The sequence below is a fragment of the Neophocaena asiaeorientalis genome, unplaced genomic scaffold (assembly GCF_003031525.2).
Source record: "Neophocaena asiaeorientalis asiaeorientalis breed wild unplaced genomic scaffold, Neophocaena_asiaeorientalis_V1.1 scaffold15, whole genome shotgun sequence".
NCBI lineage: Eukaryota > Metazoa > Chordata > Mammalia > Artiodactyla > Phocoenidae > Neophocaena > Neophocaena asiaeorientalis.
The window spans coordinates 9,142,430-9,161,464 of NW_020185328.1; the positions used below are offsets into that span (position 1 = coordinate 9,142,430).

Genomic DNA, 19,035 nt, shown 5'->3' on the forward strand with positions numbered 1-19,035 from the left:
TTTTTTGCGATATGCGGGCTTCTCACTGTTGTGGCCTCTCCCGTTGCGGAGCACAGGCTCAGCGGCCATGGCCCACGGACCCAGCCGCTCCACGGCATGTGAGAGCTTCCCGGACCGGGGCGCGAACCCGTGTCCCCTGCATCGGCAGGCGGACTCTCAACCACTGCACCACCAGGGAAGCCCAGGCAGGTTCTTTTTTGAAGTAAAGCAAAAGAATATTGTCCTTCAGGATCATGCAGCAGCTAATAAAAATGTTGGGACAAGAATCTTGAGTTCTATATTTGGTATCTATCAAAAACAACTGTTTCCTCTATAGAGTAGTCAGTTAGAAATGGAACAGAATATGAATATATTAATACTTTATGCAGATGATATTTTTCCCTTTAGTAGGGAAGCAGTAACTAAATAATCTAATTGGCTTTCTCTTATCTTTAAAGAAGTGAATTCAAATATTGAACAAACCATTCTTAAAATTCTGAACAGCATTTAAATCATGAGCTTCTTTGTTGCTAGATGGCTTCTTTTTCTCTAGGTCAGAGGTAAAGCTATTTGTCTTAAAGAAAAAAAACACTAAATGGTGTTGGTAATGGGCTACAGGTATTATAACCTAACTATATTTGCTTCATGAGCAAAAGTAACATTTGATAACTCTTTTATTCTACTGTTCTATTGGGCAAATGAAGTCTCAAACAGCATTTCAGTTTAATGCTTTTACATACAAAATCCAATTTGTGAATATTAAAAGTTAAAAAAAAAATCAGGTAAAAATAGAAAATGAGAACTGGGGACTCCATAAGGGCTAGAAATTTTTGGACCAAAAAAGAAGTACAACCTCTAATTAAAAGGTTGGAGAAATAAGTAGGTAAAATGTTCAATTACCAACAACAGCACAGGAAAATGACTTTGAATCATTTGTTTTAGAGATCAGAAACACTGGAGTAAACTGTAAGACTTACCTGCGAATGGGGAATGGGGATTTTTAAAAAAAACACCTCGTGGTTTTGCTTCTGTTTCTGTTTTTCTTTTCTTTTACTCATGAACTTTATTTGGAGGCGTACCATCGCTTCCTATTAAAATAAAGATGGACTGTGTTCTAATAACATCTTTCTGTGTTGTGTTTCTAAGGTAGTTCTCAGCTACAGCTGCCATTTATTTCCATATGGAATAAACTGAAGTAAAATATACACTTTGAATAGCCAAGAAGGATTGCCATGTAAATTCAATGAGATATAATACGTTGGAAGATGCTCTGAAAAATCTAAAGTCCTATACACATATTTGTTTCTGTTATTGCTGCATTAAGTGAAAATCAGAAGAGTGCCTACCATGTACCAGGAAGTGCTTTAGGCACTGAGGATTCAGAGAAATAATAACACTGATTTTGCCCTTAAGGATTTATAATTAGGTTGGAGAAACAGAGAATGTCAGTGTATTGTGGAAATGATGGATATGTGCCAGGTGCTTGCGAGCATAGAAAGGGATAGTAAGGGATCCCTAAGTTTTTAGAGTCAGGGAGCCAGAGGAAGTTAGGGAGAGGAGAGGAAGGGAGTCCCAGGAGGAGAGGACATGAATATAGCCTTGGGGTAAAAATTAGTGCAGTATATTCTGAGTCAGTAAGGGGATCAATATGACTAGAGCTTAAAATATCAAGCAGAGAATAACAAAACGTGTCTTTGAGAGGTCAGATCACAGCAGGCCTGTATACTGTGTTAGAGGTTCAGATTTACCCCATTGTTGACAGAAACCCAATGAAGCCACGGCACAACGCGGTCACTCTGGGAGAGGATTGGAGGCGGATTTGAGGGTCAGGGAGAGCAGTGAGGAGGATATTACTGTAGTTCAGGTGAAAGACGGTGAGAGTGGGAACTTAAGCTCTCAGATAGAACAAGGAGGGCAAATCTGAAAAATAGTGAAGAAAGGCAACGTATGGTGATTAATTTTATGAGAGTTGGTGAGGATGACCCTCAAGCTTAGAGTCTGACAGGCTGGGTGATTTGTAGTTCAGTTTACGTACGGAATACTGAAGGAGAGTCAGGTATAGGGCATAAGATATATGTTCATTTTTTGTCATGTTTATCTCAAGGTTGCTATAAGACATTTGAGTGAAAGTGTCCAGGAGGCAGTTGGATATATGGCCCTGAATTGTGAACTGCAGATCTGAGTAGGCAATTCAGGTTTGTAAGTCATGAGCATTTAAGTGGTGGTTAAAACCCTCAGAGAAGAGAAGCGAGGGCAGAAACCTGGGAAGGCCAGTGCTTAAAGAGTGGGCCAAAGAGAAAGCCAAGAAACCCTAGAGGGGACAGTGAGATGGTGCGAAGGCACCTGATACAGTGTCATAGCACAGAAACCAGAGGGACAGAGGATCAGGAACGTGGTGGGATCCAAAGGGAAACCAAAGCAATAAAAGCCAGTATAAGGACTTAAAAAGAATCCTTTAAATTTAGGAAACTGTGACTTTAGGTGACTGTATCAAAGCAGTCTCACCGCAGGGGTGGCAATCAGCTACAGTCAACTGCGGAATAAATGTGGGGAGAATGAGCACAGGTCTTTCTCTGCAGAGAATTTTGGATGGGAGGGTGGAGAGGGATAGATTGGCTGTGAGAGGAAATGCAGGGGCAGGAGCAGGTTATTTTAGGAGCGTAGAAGTTTAAGTTAAGGTCGGAGGCTGAAGAGAAGGAACCAATAACGGGAAAGGTAGAAATATATCAGAAAACAGGAAAAAATGGTGTAGCATGTTCCCAAAGGAAGTGGGAGGTGTGGAGGGGATGGGATCCACAGGAAAGGTTGTCTCTATGCCAGAAGGACTTAAACTCTTAAACCTCCAAGGCTGGAAGGATGGGTAGAAGGAAGAGAGTGGGTGATCGGGGAGTGGAGGAGGGAGGTCAGTCGTGCTTCATGGCTTCAGGACAAGGTCATTAGTATTTACTCATTCTCCTAAGGCCCAAACACACTGATTTAGCAAGTGAAATCATCTTCGGAAGTCCTTCATCATCCTTTTCAGGGCTGCTCTCCCAGCAGCCATTAAAGCTTTTCCCCTGAGCAGCTTCAGTTCTCTTGCTGCTCCTCTCCCACCTCCATGCACAAGTTTTTCTCCAGCAGTGCTGGATTACCCCCCAGCCACTCCCCCTCACCCCACACTGGTTTCCCTTTAAAATATCCATTGAGGGCTTCCCTGGTGGCGCAGTGGTTGAGAGTCCGCCTGCTGATGCAGGGGACACGGGTTCGTGCCCCGGTCCAGGAGGATCCCACATGCCGCGGAGCGGCTGGGCCCATGAGCCATGGCCGCTGAGCCTGCGCGTCCGGAGCCTGTGCTCCGCAACGGGAGAGGCCACGACAGTGAGAGGCCCGTGTACCGCAAAAAAAAAAAAAAACAACAAACAAATCCATTGATTATCTGCATTTAAGTAAATTACAAACTACCTCCTTCAAAGATGTAAATATCTGATACCCAGTCAACTGTGCCAGCCTTCCCAGAAGCATCTGCCCTATAGATGGGCACTCGGGCTTTCAGGGGCCCTGCCCTATTAGACCCACCCTCTCAGCCTTTCTTCCCACATTCCATCAATATGTGCCCTCTGTTCTATTCACACATAAGTCTTCACTTTTTCAGAAAGTGAAGCGCGTGGTATGAAGGTCACACGGTTGGAATAATAGGACAGTGAAGATTATTTGAGGTGTCCCCATTGTCAGGTATGCCACGGGCAGCTCTGTAAGGAAAGGTTGCTGCTACTTCTGACATGGCATATTCCAATATGCGTTACCTCCATTCATTAGAAGTCTTAAGCTACAGATTACGAGTACTGCTTACCCCTTCTGTCTTAATAGAAAGTCAGGAAAATTTGAATCGGTGCTACTTTTTAAAACTCAGGCTTTACTGCTGTTTGCTGGTTAGTGTTACGATCACAAAAGCAAAGCCTAAGCCATTTTCTTCTTTAAAAACAATAGTGTTTTCCATTATGTCCAAACGATCTCCAAATGACTAGAAGGAAAAAGTACCCACAGCAGCTCCTTGGGCTCAGTATCATACCTAGATACCTTAATCCCAGATGTACTGGCTAAGCCCAGGCTGATAGGATGGCTGGGCTAATAATAAAAACACCCCAGAGGCTCTGATCTCTACGGAGTCTGTATCTAAAATGTACACCTTTATGGTTAGGGGTACTGGTTTTAGAGTCAAACTGATTTGCTTCCTGATTACCACTTACAACCTATGACACACCTCTCATAGAGTTGTGGGGACTAAGTATGATCATGAACTTAAAGGGCTTCTTCTCATTGCCAGTACACAGTAAGTTCTCAATAAATGGAGACTGCTATTGAATTATTACCATTAATAGTTCATGCTTTGATTTAAGAAACTGCCTGGTCTAACTATCTCCAGGCAAAGGCTGCTTTCTCATCCAGTCTCCACTATATGGCTATAAAATGGTGAGTTTCCTTTTCAGATGTGCACACATACTTGCTTTGCTCTCATCACCGATGCCTACTTTCTGTAGTCAATTAACATGATCGACCATTTAGGGTAATCACTTCCTAAGAACCAAATGTGCTTACATTCAGTGGCACCCACTATAATGCAATTAATTTTTCCAATAATATTCATCTAGTAGATAGGCACAGTATAAATGAGAGCTGTGATGATAAGCTACCTCCCGTTTTCTCATTTTAAAGAGAGATTCATTAGGGACAGTGCTCCTCAATGTTAATGAAATGACACAATCTAATTAGAGAATTGCAGTTATACACACTAGTGCTAGAAGGAGAGGAATTGCTACCTGACAGGTAGTGTCACTGTCTGCATCTTGCTTCTGCCCTCCTTTAGTATGCTTCCACCTTGGTCCAGATCTCATCCTTTCCTTGGGCCTATTCAGCCATCTTATGAATGCTGGGAAAAGCCTAAGCTATAAATAGCTTGCTTTTTGATAAGATGATTCATGCCTGAAAAAGTTGATAATGATTTCAGAATTTCTTGTAATTGAGTTTTTAATTACAACACAGATAGCCAATATCTCACTCATATGTAATTTTAACAGAGATGACAAGCAATTTTATATTCTTTGGAGATCATTTGACAAGTGTGGGAGCCTATAGTTAAGTACCAATGGCCTTGTTTTTGGACGGGAGTACCTCACAACCACTCACTCAGGGAAGATTGGAAACTGGAACATCTGGATCTCAATAAATTATTTGATAGAACAATCCAAGTGCTATAACACGGGCTGCCACTGGGAATATAAACCTGATTGCTTGGCTTAGAATCTTGCTTTTCTAATTTATAGTCCGCATATTATGATTTGAGATACCGTAGAGCCAATTGGTATATGGACAAGGTTCTACCGTAAATAAATTTTTCTATCTTTAGACTTTATCAGCATGTCAGATAAAATTTGCAAATAATTTTTTTCTAATATATGCAGAGCTTAACCTTGGGATGGGTACCATATTTTCTTTACTCCTTTAGCATTTACTTAAGAGTTCTAGAGGCCATGCCCAGAGTTCTAGAGCTAGAATTAGACCAAAGAAATTGCTCCATCCAAAAGAGCAGAGAACCAGCCCAGCATTGGCTGGTCCCTACTAGTACCTCCCACAAGCTTTCAAAAGCCACTCGCATAGACCGTTACATCCAGAGGTGCAAACTGATTTATCTTTTTCAACCACAGAGCAGTATTTCTCAGATCTTTGAATTTCAGAGACCAGGAAAAAAAAATATTCTTAATTAGAGTCCTATGAAGGGTGGTAACTTTTTAATTTTACCAAGTAAAGATGTTTACATTTTTTCTTCCTTCCCACTCATTCGTGAGCATTTATTGAGCACATACTATTGGCAGCTACTAGAGTATGCCCTGGGAATGCAACAAAAAGCCAAGCTAGACATAATCTATGCCCTCAAGTATCATAAAGTCTGGTGGGGGAGATAGTTTTTAATCACTTACACTAATGTATATAAAATTCACAGTGATAAAGGTGCTATTAAGGAAATAAACGTGGTTTTCTGACAGCATGTAACACATTAATTTTATATGGACAGTGAGGGTCAGGGAACTCTTCCTCTTTAAAACTGATGCTTGGACTTAACAGGTCTCAGACTATGTAGGCCATGATGCGAAATTTGAACTTTATGCTAAGAGTAATAGAAAACAATTAAAGATTTTGAAGCAGGATTTATGTTCTTAAAAGATGCCTCTGGATGCTATTGGAGAATGGATTGGAGGGAAACACGAGTGGAAGGAGTGAGATCAGTTGGGACGAAATTTCAGTGGCACAGATGTAACTAGTGTGATGGCTATGGTGATGGTGAGTAGTTGGATTTGAAGAATATTTTGAAACTAGAATTGCTGAGACATACTGATAGATGAGGGGGTGGTGGGAGGAGGAGAGAGGTATCAAGGATTTCTCTTATATTCCTGTTTGAACAACTTGCCATTTAACGTACCATTTACTGAGGCAGAAAGACCAAGAGAGGAAGAGGTTGAGGCAGGAAGGGAGACTTGAGCATCCCTTTTTGGGCTCGTGAGTTTAAGGTGCCTGTGAGATATCCATTGCAGGCAGATACATGAATCAGAAGCTTGGAGGAGTATTCTGCTACTAGATATACATTTAGGAGATATCAGCATATCGATGGTATTAAAGTCATGGGACTAGATAAGGTTTCACAGAAATAAGTATTATGGAACGTTGAGCCTGTCGAGGCCCAATACAGGAGGGGAAGTCTTCAGAGCATCTTTCCTCCTATGAAAGGGATGACTTTTTAACACCCACAAAATAGAAGGAACACAATACCAGTCCTTTAAATTATGGACACTTAGTTGCATGAACTCCTCTCGCCATTGTTGTTATCATTCTCATTTTGCTGCAGATCAGTCATGCTTCGTCATGAAGCAGCAGTTGCAAATCACTGCCCTAGAGTTTCTGCAACTGCCTGAGCAGGAATGACCTCATCTTGGTAGCAGAAGGTCATATCCACAGCCAGCTTCGCCTGACCTCTTAGTCTGTCCAGCCTTAAAAACACATCTGGGGTTTCTGATTCAGAGTAATACAGGATTGAAACTCACAGAGTGACACAAGACCCTACGACATGACATCAATTTCTCCCTACCCTGAGACGCAAAGCCAGTTCCCTCCTATGCACTCTGTGGCATTCCTAAGTCGGAGGACTACATCGCAAGTGTAGCATGGTTATTTGTGTGCATCAGCACCACTTAACACCTGCATGGCTTTCCCCCCCCCTTCTGCGCATCATAGTACCGGCGTCCATCGCAGTATTCTTTTCTAGTGGACCTAGTAAATGTTTCTGAACGATCCTATCACAGTGTTCCAGACGGCTTGATCAATCAGATTGAATGTGGGAGATAATAGTACTACTAACAATGCTACTACTATCTATACTATTACTCTATTATTATACTTGCAACTGATATTATCAATACTAACATTCTAAAGACTTGGTGTAATGCGTCATACTAAGTGTTGTCCCTACTTCATATTATGCAAACCCTAACTACAACTTGGAAGAATGGTGCCATTTCACAGGTGAAGAAACCAAGGCTGAGAGAATGACATCCCAGGAGTACATTTCGTTATTGTTTTCGCATTGGATTATAATTATATGCCGTTATCTGTTACGATGGAAACTCACTGAGACCCTGTACTTTTCCTGTTTGAAACCTCAGCACCTAATAATGCTTGGCACGCTTAAGGTGCTTATTAAAAGTTGATGAATGTATATAAAAGCATACTCATTGCACTTCCCTTTATTACATTTTTTTTATAAATTGAAGTTTTGTGGCAACCCGGCATCAAGCAAATCTATCAGCACCATTTTTCCAAAAGCGCTTTGCTCACTTCCTGTCTCTGTGTCACATTTTGGTAATTCTCACAATATTTCAAACTTTTTTGTTATTATATTTGTTACGGTGATCTGTGATCAGTGATCTTTGATGTTACTACTGTAACTGTTTGGGGGACACACCCATAATAGAAGGCGAACTTAATCAATGTTGAAATGACAACAAAGGATTTAGACTATTACATAAACTCAGTTGATAAAGTAGAGTTTGAGAGGATTGACTCCAATTTTGAAAGCTCTACTGCGGGTAAAGTGCTATCAAATAGCATCGCATGCTGCAAAGAAATCGTTTGTGAAAGGAAGAGTCAGGCGACACAGCAAACTTCTTTGTTCTCTTATCTTAAGAAACTGCCAGGGCCACCCCAGCCTCAGCAATTACCACCCTGATCAGTCAGCAGCCATCACCATGGAGGCAAGACCCTCCACTAGCAAAAAGATTACAGCTCACTGAAGGCTCAGATGATGGTTAGCATTTTTTTTAGCAATAAAGTATGTTTTAGCCAATATATTATGTACATTGTTTTTGAGACATAATGCTATTGCACGCTTAATTAATTACAGCATGGTGTAAACATAATTTTTATATGCACTGGGATACTAAAACAATCTGTGCGACTCGCTATATTGTGCTATTCACTTTGTTGCAGGGGTCTGGAAGTAAACCTGCAACATCTCCAAGGTATACCTGTACTCTGTGAATCTAGAAGCCTCTTGAAGAGCAATAATTGTGTCTTACATGATTTGGAATCTCTCACAGCACCTAGCATAATTCCCAATAAATGTTTGGAAGGTTGAGTGTGTGGGTTTAAAACTGGCTGAAAAACTACTGTAAACCGAGAAGGCTCTGAGTGATGCTGGTGGAGGTGGGGTCCCTGCTGAAGGAGGATGAAGATGTGCCGCCAGCTCTGCTGTTGGCACAACTGTGGGTCCGAGTCTTATTTAAGTGTTCTTATGACCTGGATGGAAAGAGGGAAGAGGCTGCTTGGTTTTGGAATTCACTAATGGTTCCAATTTGGAAAGTAGAGCGAGCAGCTCAGGCAACAGAAATAAAATGCAAACGACCTTTGAGACTTGAGGTATGTAGGCTGGGAGTAATGACTTTGTGAGCATTTGAAAAAGGCAAGGCAGTGAATACACCTGGGGGAGGAGAATCCAAACACAGAGCTGTTCTCCGGAAGTAGGCCCAGGGGATACAGTGGTCTGCAAATTAAATTCAGGCCAGCCAGGCCGTCCGGCAGGATAAAAGGGAAGTCCAGGTTGAGGCCGCCTGTGCAGAAGGGCGTGGAGTAACAGTTCCTCTGTGGCCAGTTCTAGCTGAGTAGCACCTGGCCCCTCGTGCTGTGTTCCCACCACCTCGTTCCTAGGGAAGCTCAGGCAATTTGGAAGAAGTGCAGAGAATAGCAACAAGGGGAATGAATTCAGGAGCCTGAGGAGAGGATGCAGATGAAAGAGTAAAAAGATGAGAGAGCTAGAGTTTCGCTGCAGAAAGCTGAGGGAGAGAGGAGGGAGAGATCCAGAAACTAATGATAAATATCCAGGTCTATTCGAAAATAGCCGAGTGGAAATTCGCAGAATACCCATCAGATTAAGACTTTTCAGATGAAAATGGACATTTTTCTTCCAAGCCATGGGCTTCTTGCCTGGACTGGCACTCTGCCTACTCAGGTGATCAGTAAATACTATCTTATAAAATAACCTTCATTTGCCATAAAAGTATACGATCCAGGAAATAGGCCAATAGGAAGCACATTAGAAAATAAGCCAACCCTTTCCATAATGCCCAGTGAGGACAGGATTAAAGCAACTCGATTTTTGTTGTGCTGTTCAAATCAGACTCTCTTCAACAATGAAGTTGCCTCTTCCCATTCAGATAAATACAGAACAAAACAGAAACCTTTGTAGCGTGGGAAATGCCTAAGACACTGTTGGCTAGACTCTGATTAAGTCCTATCATTGCAAGTTACTTCATGTCAAGGGGGCTGGTGAGGTGCTAATTTTTTTTTTCCCCGCCTAGGCAGTGGAGGAGGGGGTAGAGGAAGCTGAATCTCTGGATTTAGGTGGACTAGGTGGACTTCATTTTTAAAAATTCAAACACAAAAACCCAAGTAGATTGATCAGGGGTTAATTCTTTGTTTTATAGAGGGGAGTCTCTAAAAATAGCAACTACCTGAGTGCTATTGAATTCACCTTTGTTTACAGATAGACTGTACTGTTCTTAGCTTGGAGCCTAAGAAAGAGAGTCAAGTATTCAGATTCCCAGCCAGCTGCAGACTGCTTCCTTTATCAAGCTCCAGCGTCGGGAGGGCTTCCCTGAGTTCCTCAAACGTGCTGTCCCCTCCTCTGCTGGCCTTGTCTACCCTCCCTCTCCCCTGCCCCGTCCTGCTTTCTGCAGGGTTCGCTTCCCCCCCCAGTCCCCTCCTCTCACCTTCAATGTCACATCTTCTCGAAGGTAGCTGTTTAGAATGATTTGGGCTGCAAGAGGAAATCTTATTAAAAGCGGCCCAAGCCAACAGATCTTTATAACCTGCTAAAAAGAAGTTCGGAGTAAACAGTCCACGGCTGGTACCGTGGCTCAGCCATGTCATCAAGGGCCCAGGAGCCTGTCCCTCTTGCTCTACCCCTGGAATATATGACTTCCATATTCATTCATCTCAAGATGTCTGTTCCACGCCCAACATCACATCCTGCTGCAGGCATGGAGGAGCTAAGGGGGCAGAAAGGCTTTCTTCCTGTGAGACTTAGCTTTTTTATTCAGGAAAGGTCCCTGTCCCCAGAGGCTCCTAACTATATCTAATTGGTTAGAACTGCGCCAGATGCAAGGGAGTCTGGAAAATCATGATTAGCTTCCCAACCTCGATCGTAGAGGAAGGCAAGGGAGAAGGGGGGATGTGAATAGCTTCTAGGCAGCCAGACCTGCCACAGTATGTGCCTGCCCCAGTTATTCAGTCATAGTTCCCTGCTCCTCTCTTCATGGCATTGATCATGGTTTGCAGACGTACAGTTGTAATCCCACTGGAATATATTTATATTCCCTAGCTGGATCTCTCACCACGGCATTGCCAGAACCTTGCTCTGTGCCTCATGAATGGCAGGCAGTTAATAAATATTGCTTCAGTCGTGGGCTGCTTGGCTTCTAAAAGAAGAGAGAAGAGAAGCTACCTCTGAAATTATCATGGAATCACAACCTCCTGGGAAAATATGATTCTGGTTATAAAATTTGATTTCCACATAGCTCCTTTTTATTTATTAAAAATATTTCAAATATAAAGAGAGGTAAAATATAAATGAAATGGAATACTGAACATTCAACCCACTACCCAGCTCTATCAGATTTGCAGATTTTGCCATAGGCCTTTGTGGTCAGTGGAGGCTATTGTGTTTTGACAAAAAACCTTTCCAATACAGCTGAAGTCCCTGTGTCCCTTCCCCTGGCTCCATGCTCCTGCTGCTACTCCTGCCTTTCTCTCACTGGAGGTAAGCAGTATCCTGAATTTGGGTTTACCAGGCTATGCTTTTATACTATGACTGTATACATATCCATAAGCAATATAAAACTATGGTGTATTATTGTATATGTTTCCCAGCTGTCTATAAGTATTCTACTTTGTATAAAAACTATAATGAATTATATGAATATTAAAAGTATTATTCTCCAATATTTTTGAACTATCATGTTATTGATATTTAGCCCTATTTTTGTAGGTACTGTTTCATTGTATAAATATACCACAACTTAGTTATCCTTTTTTCTCTCGGTATTTTGATTGACTGTTTACAGTCCTTTCCCATTACAAATAATGCTACCCATGATTAACTTTCTTCTACATATTTCTTTGTCACACGTGTGAGAGTTTCTTGTTCTAAGGTATTTATCCAGAAATAAAGTTACAGGGTGAAGGAGGTATATTTCTTCAATTTTCTTTGATTTTGCCAAAATTCTGTAGTGGATGAGAGAAACTGCTTCTGTACTCAACATTTGGTATCAGATTCTGATTTTTGTCAATCTATTGATGTGAAATGGTATCTCATTGTTTTACTGTGTATTTCCCTGCCAATGGGGAAGGTTGAGGACCTTTCAATAGGTATGTCAGCCAATCAGGTTTCCTTTTATGAAAATTGCCTATTCACATCCATTGCCCTTTTTAGGGGAACAGGGAGTTGTTGTTTTTTTCTTACTGATCTGTAAAGTTCTTTATATATTCTGGATAGCAATCCTTTTTGTTAACACACAGTACAAGTCTCTTTCCCAGACTGTTGCTTGACTACTCATGTTGTTTACAGTGTTGCTTTGTGAATAGAAGTATTAAACTTTAATACAGTAAAATATACCAACTTATGACTTTGTGGTTTGGGCTTTCTATGTCTTATGCAAAAAATTCTTTTCTTTACCTCCAAAATCTTAAAGATATCATACCATATTCTCTTTAAAAAAAGTTCAAGTTTTTGCTTCCCACAGTTAGTCCAGGTGGAATTATTTTTATGTAACATAAAGGGATCTAGTTTTCTTTTATTTTTTCCACATGGATAACTAGCAGTCTCAACAGCATTATTGAATGCTTCCTTTTTGATCATTGCTTGATATCAAGTTTCCATTTATGCCTGGGTCACTTTCTGGGTTCAGTATTATATTTCAGTGGCTGTTTTTCTATCCCTGTGTCAATAAGACACCGTGTATGTCACCATAGCTTTAGAGACATTATTGCATAGGGTTAGGTGCAGGGGCTCAGGACCTGCTTGGGTTTAAATTCTAACTCTGCCATTGCTTAGCCTTGGTACCTTGAGAGAGCTCCTTAATCTCTTTGTGCCCTCATTTCTTTCTTAACTGTAAAATGGTGACAATAATTGTACCAAATTCATAACACATGAAAGGTTTTGCCTGGCATTTAATAAATACTCAGTAAAAGTCAGCTGCTATTATTTTTAGCTGTAGTATCACTATTATTATTACTAATTGTGATATCAGATAGGTTGAGCCATGTCTGCCCTTTTCTTCTTTAAAATGGTCTTAACCATCATTGACCTTTTGTGCTCTTTCAAATGGATTTCAAGATTGGCTTATAATGTCTCATGAAAAAGGCTGTTGAAAATTCGAATGTCGTTGCATTTATACATAGATTAATTTGAGCCTTCTTATCCATAAACTTGGTATACCTCTCTGTCTATTTAGTTCTTTGATGTCGATTGGAAAGTAATTTTATAATTTATTCCACAAAGATCAACACATATTTGTTATATTTTTTCTTAGCTATGTTTTAGTTTGTTGTTATTGTAAATGAGGTACTCCTTAATATTATTGTTCTTGAATGAGTTATTACTGCTGTGTAGGAATCCTATTATTATTTTTAGTTTGATCCTGTATCTAGCCACCTTGCTGAACAATGACTAATTCTAATGGTCTGTGGATTCTCGTGGATTATTTACACAAACACACTGATCTTTTACACAAAAATACAGTTTTGTTTCTGTCTTTCCATTATGTACCTCATTTTATTTTTCTTTTCTTACTGTATTGACTGAGACCTCCTAACAGCATTAAAAAGAAGTAGTGATAGCAGGCATCCTTGTCTTATTCTACCTCTAATGGAGACATTGTTAAGTTTCATTGTTAAGTTTGATCCTGGCTATAGATTTTTGATAGATGATAATTATCAAGCTTAGGAAGTTCCCTTTTATTCTAATTTACTAAGAGTTAAACACAAATGAATGTTAAATTTTATTAAATACTTTTTTGGCATCTATTGAGTTGATCATGGATTCTTTATCCTTTACTTTGTTAATATTATATAATGCATTAATAGATTTTCTAATGTTGAAACATCTTTTACTTCTTAAAATAATACACATTGGTGTTCAAGAGAATTCCATAGAGACCCCCGGGTCATTTCCTAAAGGACAAGAAACCTTAAGGTTTTTAAGCAATTATTATTTTTATTTTACTTTACATAAGTTTCTTTTTAGATCTTTGTGTGTTTAGTTCATAATTTCTTTATTTCTTTCCCTTTTTTGCATTTCTACATTTTTAAAATGAAATATGTAAGACGTGTAGTAGGAAAAGGTATGAACAGTGAGAGATGAAGAGGGTGGAAGTATTAGCTCTGCTTATTCTGGACCATGAAATAAGGGGGTAGAAGAACTTCCTATCAGCCAAGGATTTCTGAGGTAACGTGATCCATAATGACCTTATTTGCTGAGTAGGTGAATCATGCTGGCCATTGGCTAAAAACTTGTTGAGGCCTGTATTAAGAGTCATTTAGGAAACAGGCCCTTAACTGCTCCAGGTAACTGGGTCCTGCTTGTGAACTGGGAGGGCTTGTCCTCCTAGAAGCTGCCCTGGGTAGCACGGATGGTGGTGAAGAATGCATCAGCTCTTATTCCCTTAGCTCCACTTTTGGTTTTTCCTCTGTTTTTATTCATCTTGGGTAATTGCATCATTTTTGAGACTCACATACATGTAAAACCTTTTGTAGTTCTGATGCTCAGCAAAGAAACTATATTCTGTTCAATAATTAGAGCTTCCATATTACAAAATTATTTCAGTGTAATTGCTCTTGGTGGTAAAATGTCAGGTCAGGGTAGAAATATCATTTTGATGGTTGTTGAGCAATCCTGTTTCTGAATATCTATCCTAATTATATGCACATATTCATACAATTACTGAGAAGTTACTGTACCAAAAGAACTGTACACAAATAGTAACAATAATGTGATGTCCTGGTCTGTTGGCTTTAAAAAAGATTTCAGAAATTGATTAAAACATTTAATGTTAGTTTTTCATTCCAGGTTTTGTGAACCAAGTGCCTTATTCCAATTGGAAATGTGTTACAAAGAGAATATTCCTTTCTCTTTCCTGCCTCATCATATAGAACATAGGGAGAAAGATACCAAACTCCTGGGAGTTATCTCTTTGATTAACTGTGAAGTGATAAACACAGGAAGGCAGCAACAATTCATGCAGTTGGGTACTAAATCTCCACCTTTGTGGTCTGCATTTGCCAGCTGTCACCATATTTGACAGATAAGGTACATCTGTGAATTTTAAGTTTCTCAGATTACAGTTAAGATATGTAATGACTTTTCAAGTTATACACCTTCCCCCAAAACTTCTGCTACAGGGGGGAAAACCCAATTAAGCCAGCTTTACTCAGCTTCAAAACAAAACTTCAATGTGAAAATTGGCGGAAGAACTTAACTAATGAGGACACCCCTGCCCACCCTTGGAGAATGCTAGTGCTTGATGGAGCCAGTGCTCTCTGGGGACACAGGCTCTTCCTTCTCGTAAGGCTGAAGTCTGGAGGTTTACTTGGTTAATAACGCCAGTTCCTTTAGACATACAGATTGATGCAGGGACTGGTGGAAATTATTATTGGGAACATTTGTTGCATATAGTCTTATCAGCATTTATACTTATTGGATAAAAGTTATCTGAGGAACTGTATTAACTCAAACAGGCCCGTGAAGAGCACGTTCAATGCTCTGAAGCAAAAATAAATTCCAACTATGTAATGACTATGACGATAAAAGTAACAAATATTGCCTGAGCGGATACCACAGTTAAGCACTCCCTAAACATTAAAGAGCATTAACTTGTACTCACGAAAAACATACATAATTGGTATTCTGTCATCTTACAGTTAGAAACTGAGGTTCAGACAAGTTGAGTAATTTACCAAAGGTTACCTAAATGTCCCCTTTGGCAGGTTAAATTCTTTGTCTTCGGTGTAATGGAAACAGAGTGGTTGATTATTGCCTTTTATAAAATAGCCTTAATGCCCTTAAATGTAAAAGTTTCCTTGAATAATTTAAGAAGGGAATTCAGGAAGACACTAGAAATGTCAGCTCATTAGGGTAAACGTATATTTTATTGTTAACGGGCACAGGAAGTTCACGCAACATGAAGTTACTGTATATCTTCAAGAGGATTGTAATGTAATCAGGCAGTTAAATACAAGAGGAATTGCTTGAGATAATTTTTAAAAATATCAACAAAGGCAAAGTAGGCAAATGCTTGGAATTGAATTCTGTTTCCTCTGGACCCCATTTGTATCAGCTGTAAGACCAAAATGATGGGGGTAGAGTGGACAACTACTTCCCTTAAAACTTTCTTCCCACTTGCAAACCTATGTTGGTGATTCTAACGAGTGCATGTGAACAAATCAATGTGGAGAACACCACAAAGCAAAGTGGGGCTGGTCATTTAAGGTCTCCCGGAGATGACATTTGAATCAGATCCAAAGAAGGTGAGTCACGTTGATTAGTTCTGATTTGGGGATAGGGCAGAGTGAGGATCTTGAACAACTGGAGAAAGAGTGAGAAAATAGCAGGTGTAAAGAAGGGAGCACAAGTGGCAGATTTAATGAATTTTTCTAGAGTAGATGGGTCAGGAACACTAAAGGAAGAAGTTGATAAAGAGCACATTAGAATTACCAGGAATCTATATATTTTTAAGGCCAGGGTGCCAGAATAACTGAATCAGAAACTCTGAGAGTAGGGCATTTTTATAGGTTTATTGAGATATATAATTCACACACCACATAATTCATCCATTTAAAGTGTACAGTTCAGTGCTTTCAGTATAGAGCTGTGCAACCATCACCACAATCAATTTTAGAACATTTTTATCACCCCCAAAGAGAAACTGTACCCTTAGCAGTCACTCCCAATATCCCTAATCCCTCTCAGTTCTAGGCAACCACTAATCTATTGTCTGTATAGATTTGCTTATTCTGTATAATTCATATCAGTGGAATCATACAGGCCTTTTGTGACTGGCTTCTTTCTTTAGCATTATGTGTTCAAGGTTTATCCACGCTGCAGTATGTATCAGCACTTTATTTTTTGTGGCAGAAGAATATTCCATTATATGGGTATATACCTATACATTTTATTTATTCATTTATGTTAATAGACATTTGGATTGTTTTTACTATTTTGGCTTTTATGAATAATGCTGCTATGAGCGTTCATATACAAGTTTTTGTGTGACATATGTTTTTGATTCTTTTGATATATACCTAGAACTGGAATTGCTGGGTCACGTGCTAACTGTATGTTTAACATTTTGAGAAACCATCAGATTGTTTTTCGGAGCAGCTGCACCATTTTACATCCCCAGCAACAACATATGAGAGTTCCAGTTTCTACGACTTCGTCAACTCTCATTATTATCTATCTTTTGGTAATAGTCACCCAAGTGGTTATGAAGTGCTATCTCATCGTGGATTTGCTTTGTATTTCCTTGATGCCTAATGATGTTGGGCAACTTTCCGTATGCTTTTTGGCCATTTGTATATCTTCTTTGAAGACATATCTGTTCAAATCTTTTGCCCATTTGTTATTGATCTTTTTGTTATAGAGTTGTAATAATTCTCTATATATTCTAGATAGAAGTTCCTTATCAGATATATAATTTAGAAATAGTTTCTCTCATTCTTCGGGAGTCTTTCTACTTTTCGAGCACAAAAGTTTTTAATTTTGATGAAGTCCAACTTACCTATTTCTTTTTTTGTCACTTTGGTATCATATCTAAGAAGGCTTAGCCTAAGTCAAGGTTAGGAATATTTCCTCCTGTACTGTCTTTTAAGAGTTTTATAGTTTCAGCTCTTACACTTAGGTCTCTGATCAATTTTTAGTTAATTTTTGTGTATGCTGTGAACAACTTTATTCTTTTTCCTGTAGGTATGTAGTTGTCCAAGTACTATTTGTGAAAAAAATCTATTTTTCCTCTATTGAATTATCTTGGCATTCGTGCGAAAAATCGGTTGAGTATAGCTGTATGGAGAAGATTTTGAAATCAAAAAGTATGAGTTCTCCAACCTTGTTTCCTCTTTTTCAAGAGTATTCCCTTGAATTTTCATATGAATTTTAGGATTAGCTTGTTGATGGGATAGGGGTTTTTTCAAATTCCCCAGGTGATTCTATGTGTAGTCAGGGTTGCAAACCACTAATATAGAACTGAGAGGAAGGCAAATAACATTTACCGATCAACTACTACGCATCTAGCTTTTGCACTGGGTAACTTACATTTTTTAAATCATTTGATCCTCACAGTAACCCTGTGGGACAGACACGATTATCTCCAATTACAGGTAATAAATCTGAATCTAAGAAATGTTGTCTCTTCAATAGTTAGTAGTGATACTGAGATTTAACTAGGTTTTTGCATTAATTATGCTAACTCCCTTCCCAAGAAATGTAGATTAGATAAGCTGGAAACTAACTCTTGCACTCGTGTGGCCTTTGTATCACTATTATACCATTCATAATATGTTAGAGTTTATATGTATGCTTCTTGCCTTTGGAGAATGGGATTGGGTGGGGACGTTCCCAGCCAGAAGCAAAGAAGATAAGAAACTAAGTCCTGTTTTTTCAGTATGGCTGCATCATCATAAGGTATGTAGGAGGAACATGACAAGAAATGAAGCTTCTTAGGCAGGAGGAGTCATGACGTTTCACAAATGACAGACTGTGATAAATATTTCCACCAGTACACAGGAACATGAAAAAAAGAAGGGCAATCTGCTGAGTTTTTAATAAAGCTAAATTTACTTAAAATACTTAACTTCTGAGATTATTTTCTTTCCTGGTGTGTGCATCCATGTAAAATACATTCTTGTTAAATTATGTAGAGAGAGTATATAAACACTATTTGCTTTACTTATTGCTCTCCCGAATAATAATAAAAAGTTTGCAACCTTACCTAAGTCTTCCAAAATTATTTTGCTTTTCTGGTTCATGGAGTCCAAGTCTAGAAATCAAACTATACTCAACAGGGAACTACTAAAGAATTTTGAGTGTGAAATGAAATGAATCCATACCTTTATGTGTAGTAAAGAGCACCCTTTCAACAAACTGTGTTAGGACCACTATGTATCCACATACAGAAGAATGGAGTTGGACCCTACCTCATACAATATACAAAAAGTAACAAAGTGGACTACTGACTTAAATGGAGTAAACAGAACTATAAAACTCCTAGAAAATAACACAGGAGCAAATTTTTGTGATCTTGGATTAGGCAATAGTTTCTTACACCTGACACCAGAAGCATAAGAAACAACAGCAAAACAGATAAACTGGATTTCATCAAAATTAAAAACTTTTGTGCTTGAAAGGACACTGACAAGAAAATGAAAAGACCGTCCACAGAATGGGATAAAATATTTGCAAGTTATTTATCTGATAAGGGACTT

The 19,035-nt window shown here is 39.3% G+C and overlaps 1 protein-coding gene across 4 annotated transcripts in view; it reads left to right on the forward strand.

The window, feature by feature from the left end:
* The window catches only part of ST6GALNAC3 (ST6 N-acetylgalactosaminide alpha-2,6-sialyltransferase 3), a 565,989-nt gene that overhangs the window by 464,572 nt on the left and 82,382 nt on the right, over nt 1-19,035 (forward strand). For 2 of the 4 annotated variants that reach the window (XM_024734655.1, XM_024734656.1), the window contains exon 4: nt 8,494-8,525. The exons of the other annotated variants lie outside the window; for them this stretch is intronic. In XM_024734655.1, coding sequence (XP_024590423.1) covers nt 8,494-8,525 — 32 coding nt within the window. The remainder of the gene's footprint in view (nt 1-8,493; nt 8,526-19,035) is intronic. 4 annotated transcript variants of the gene reach the window in all.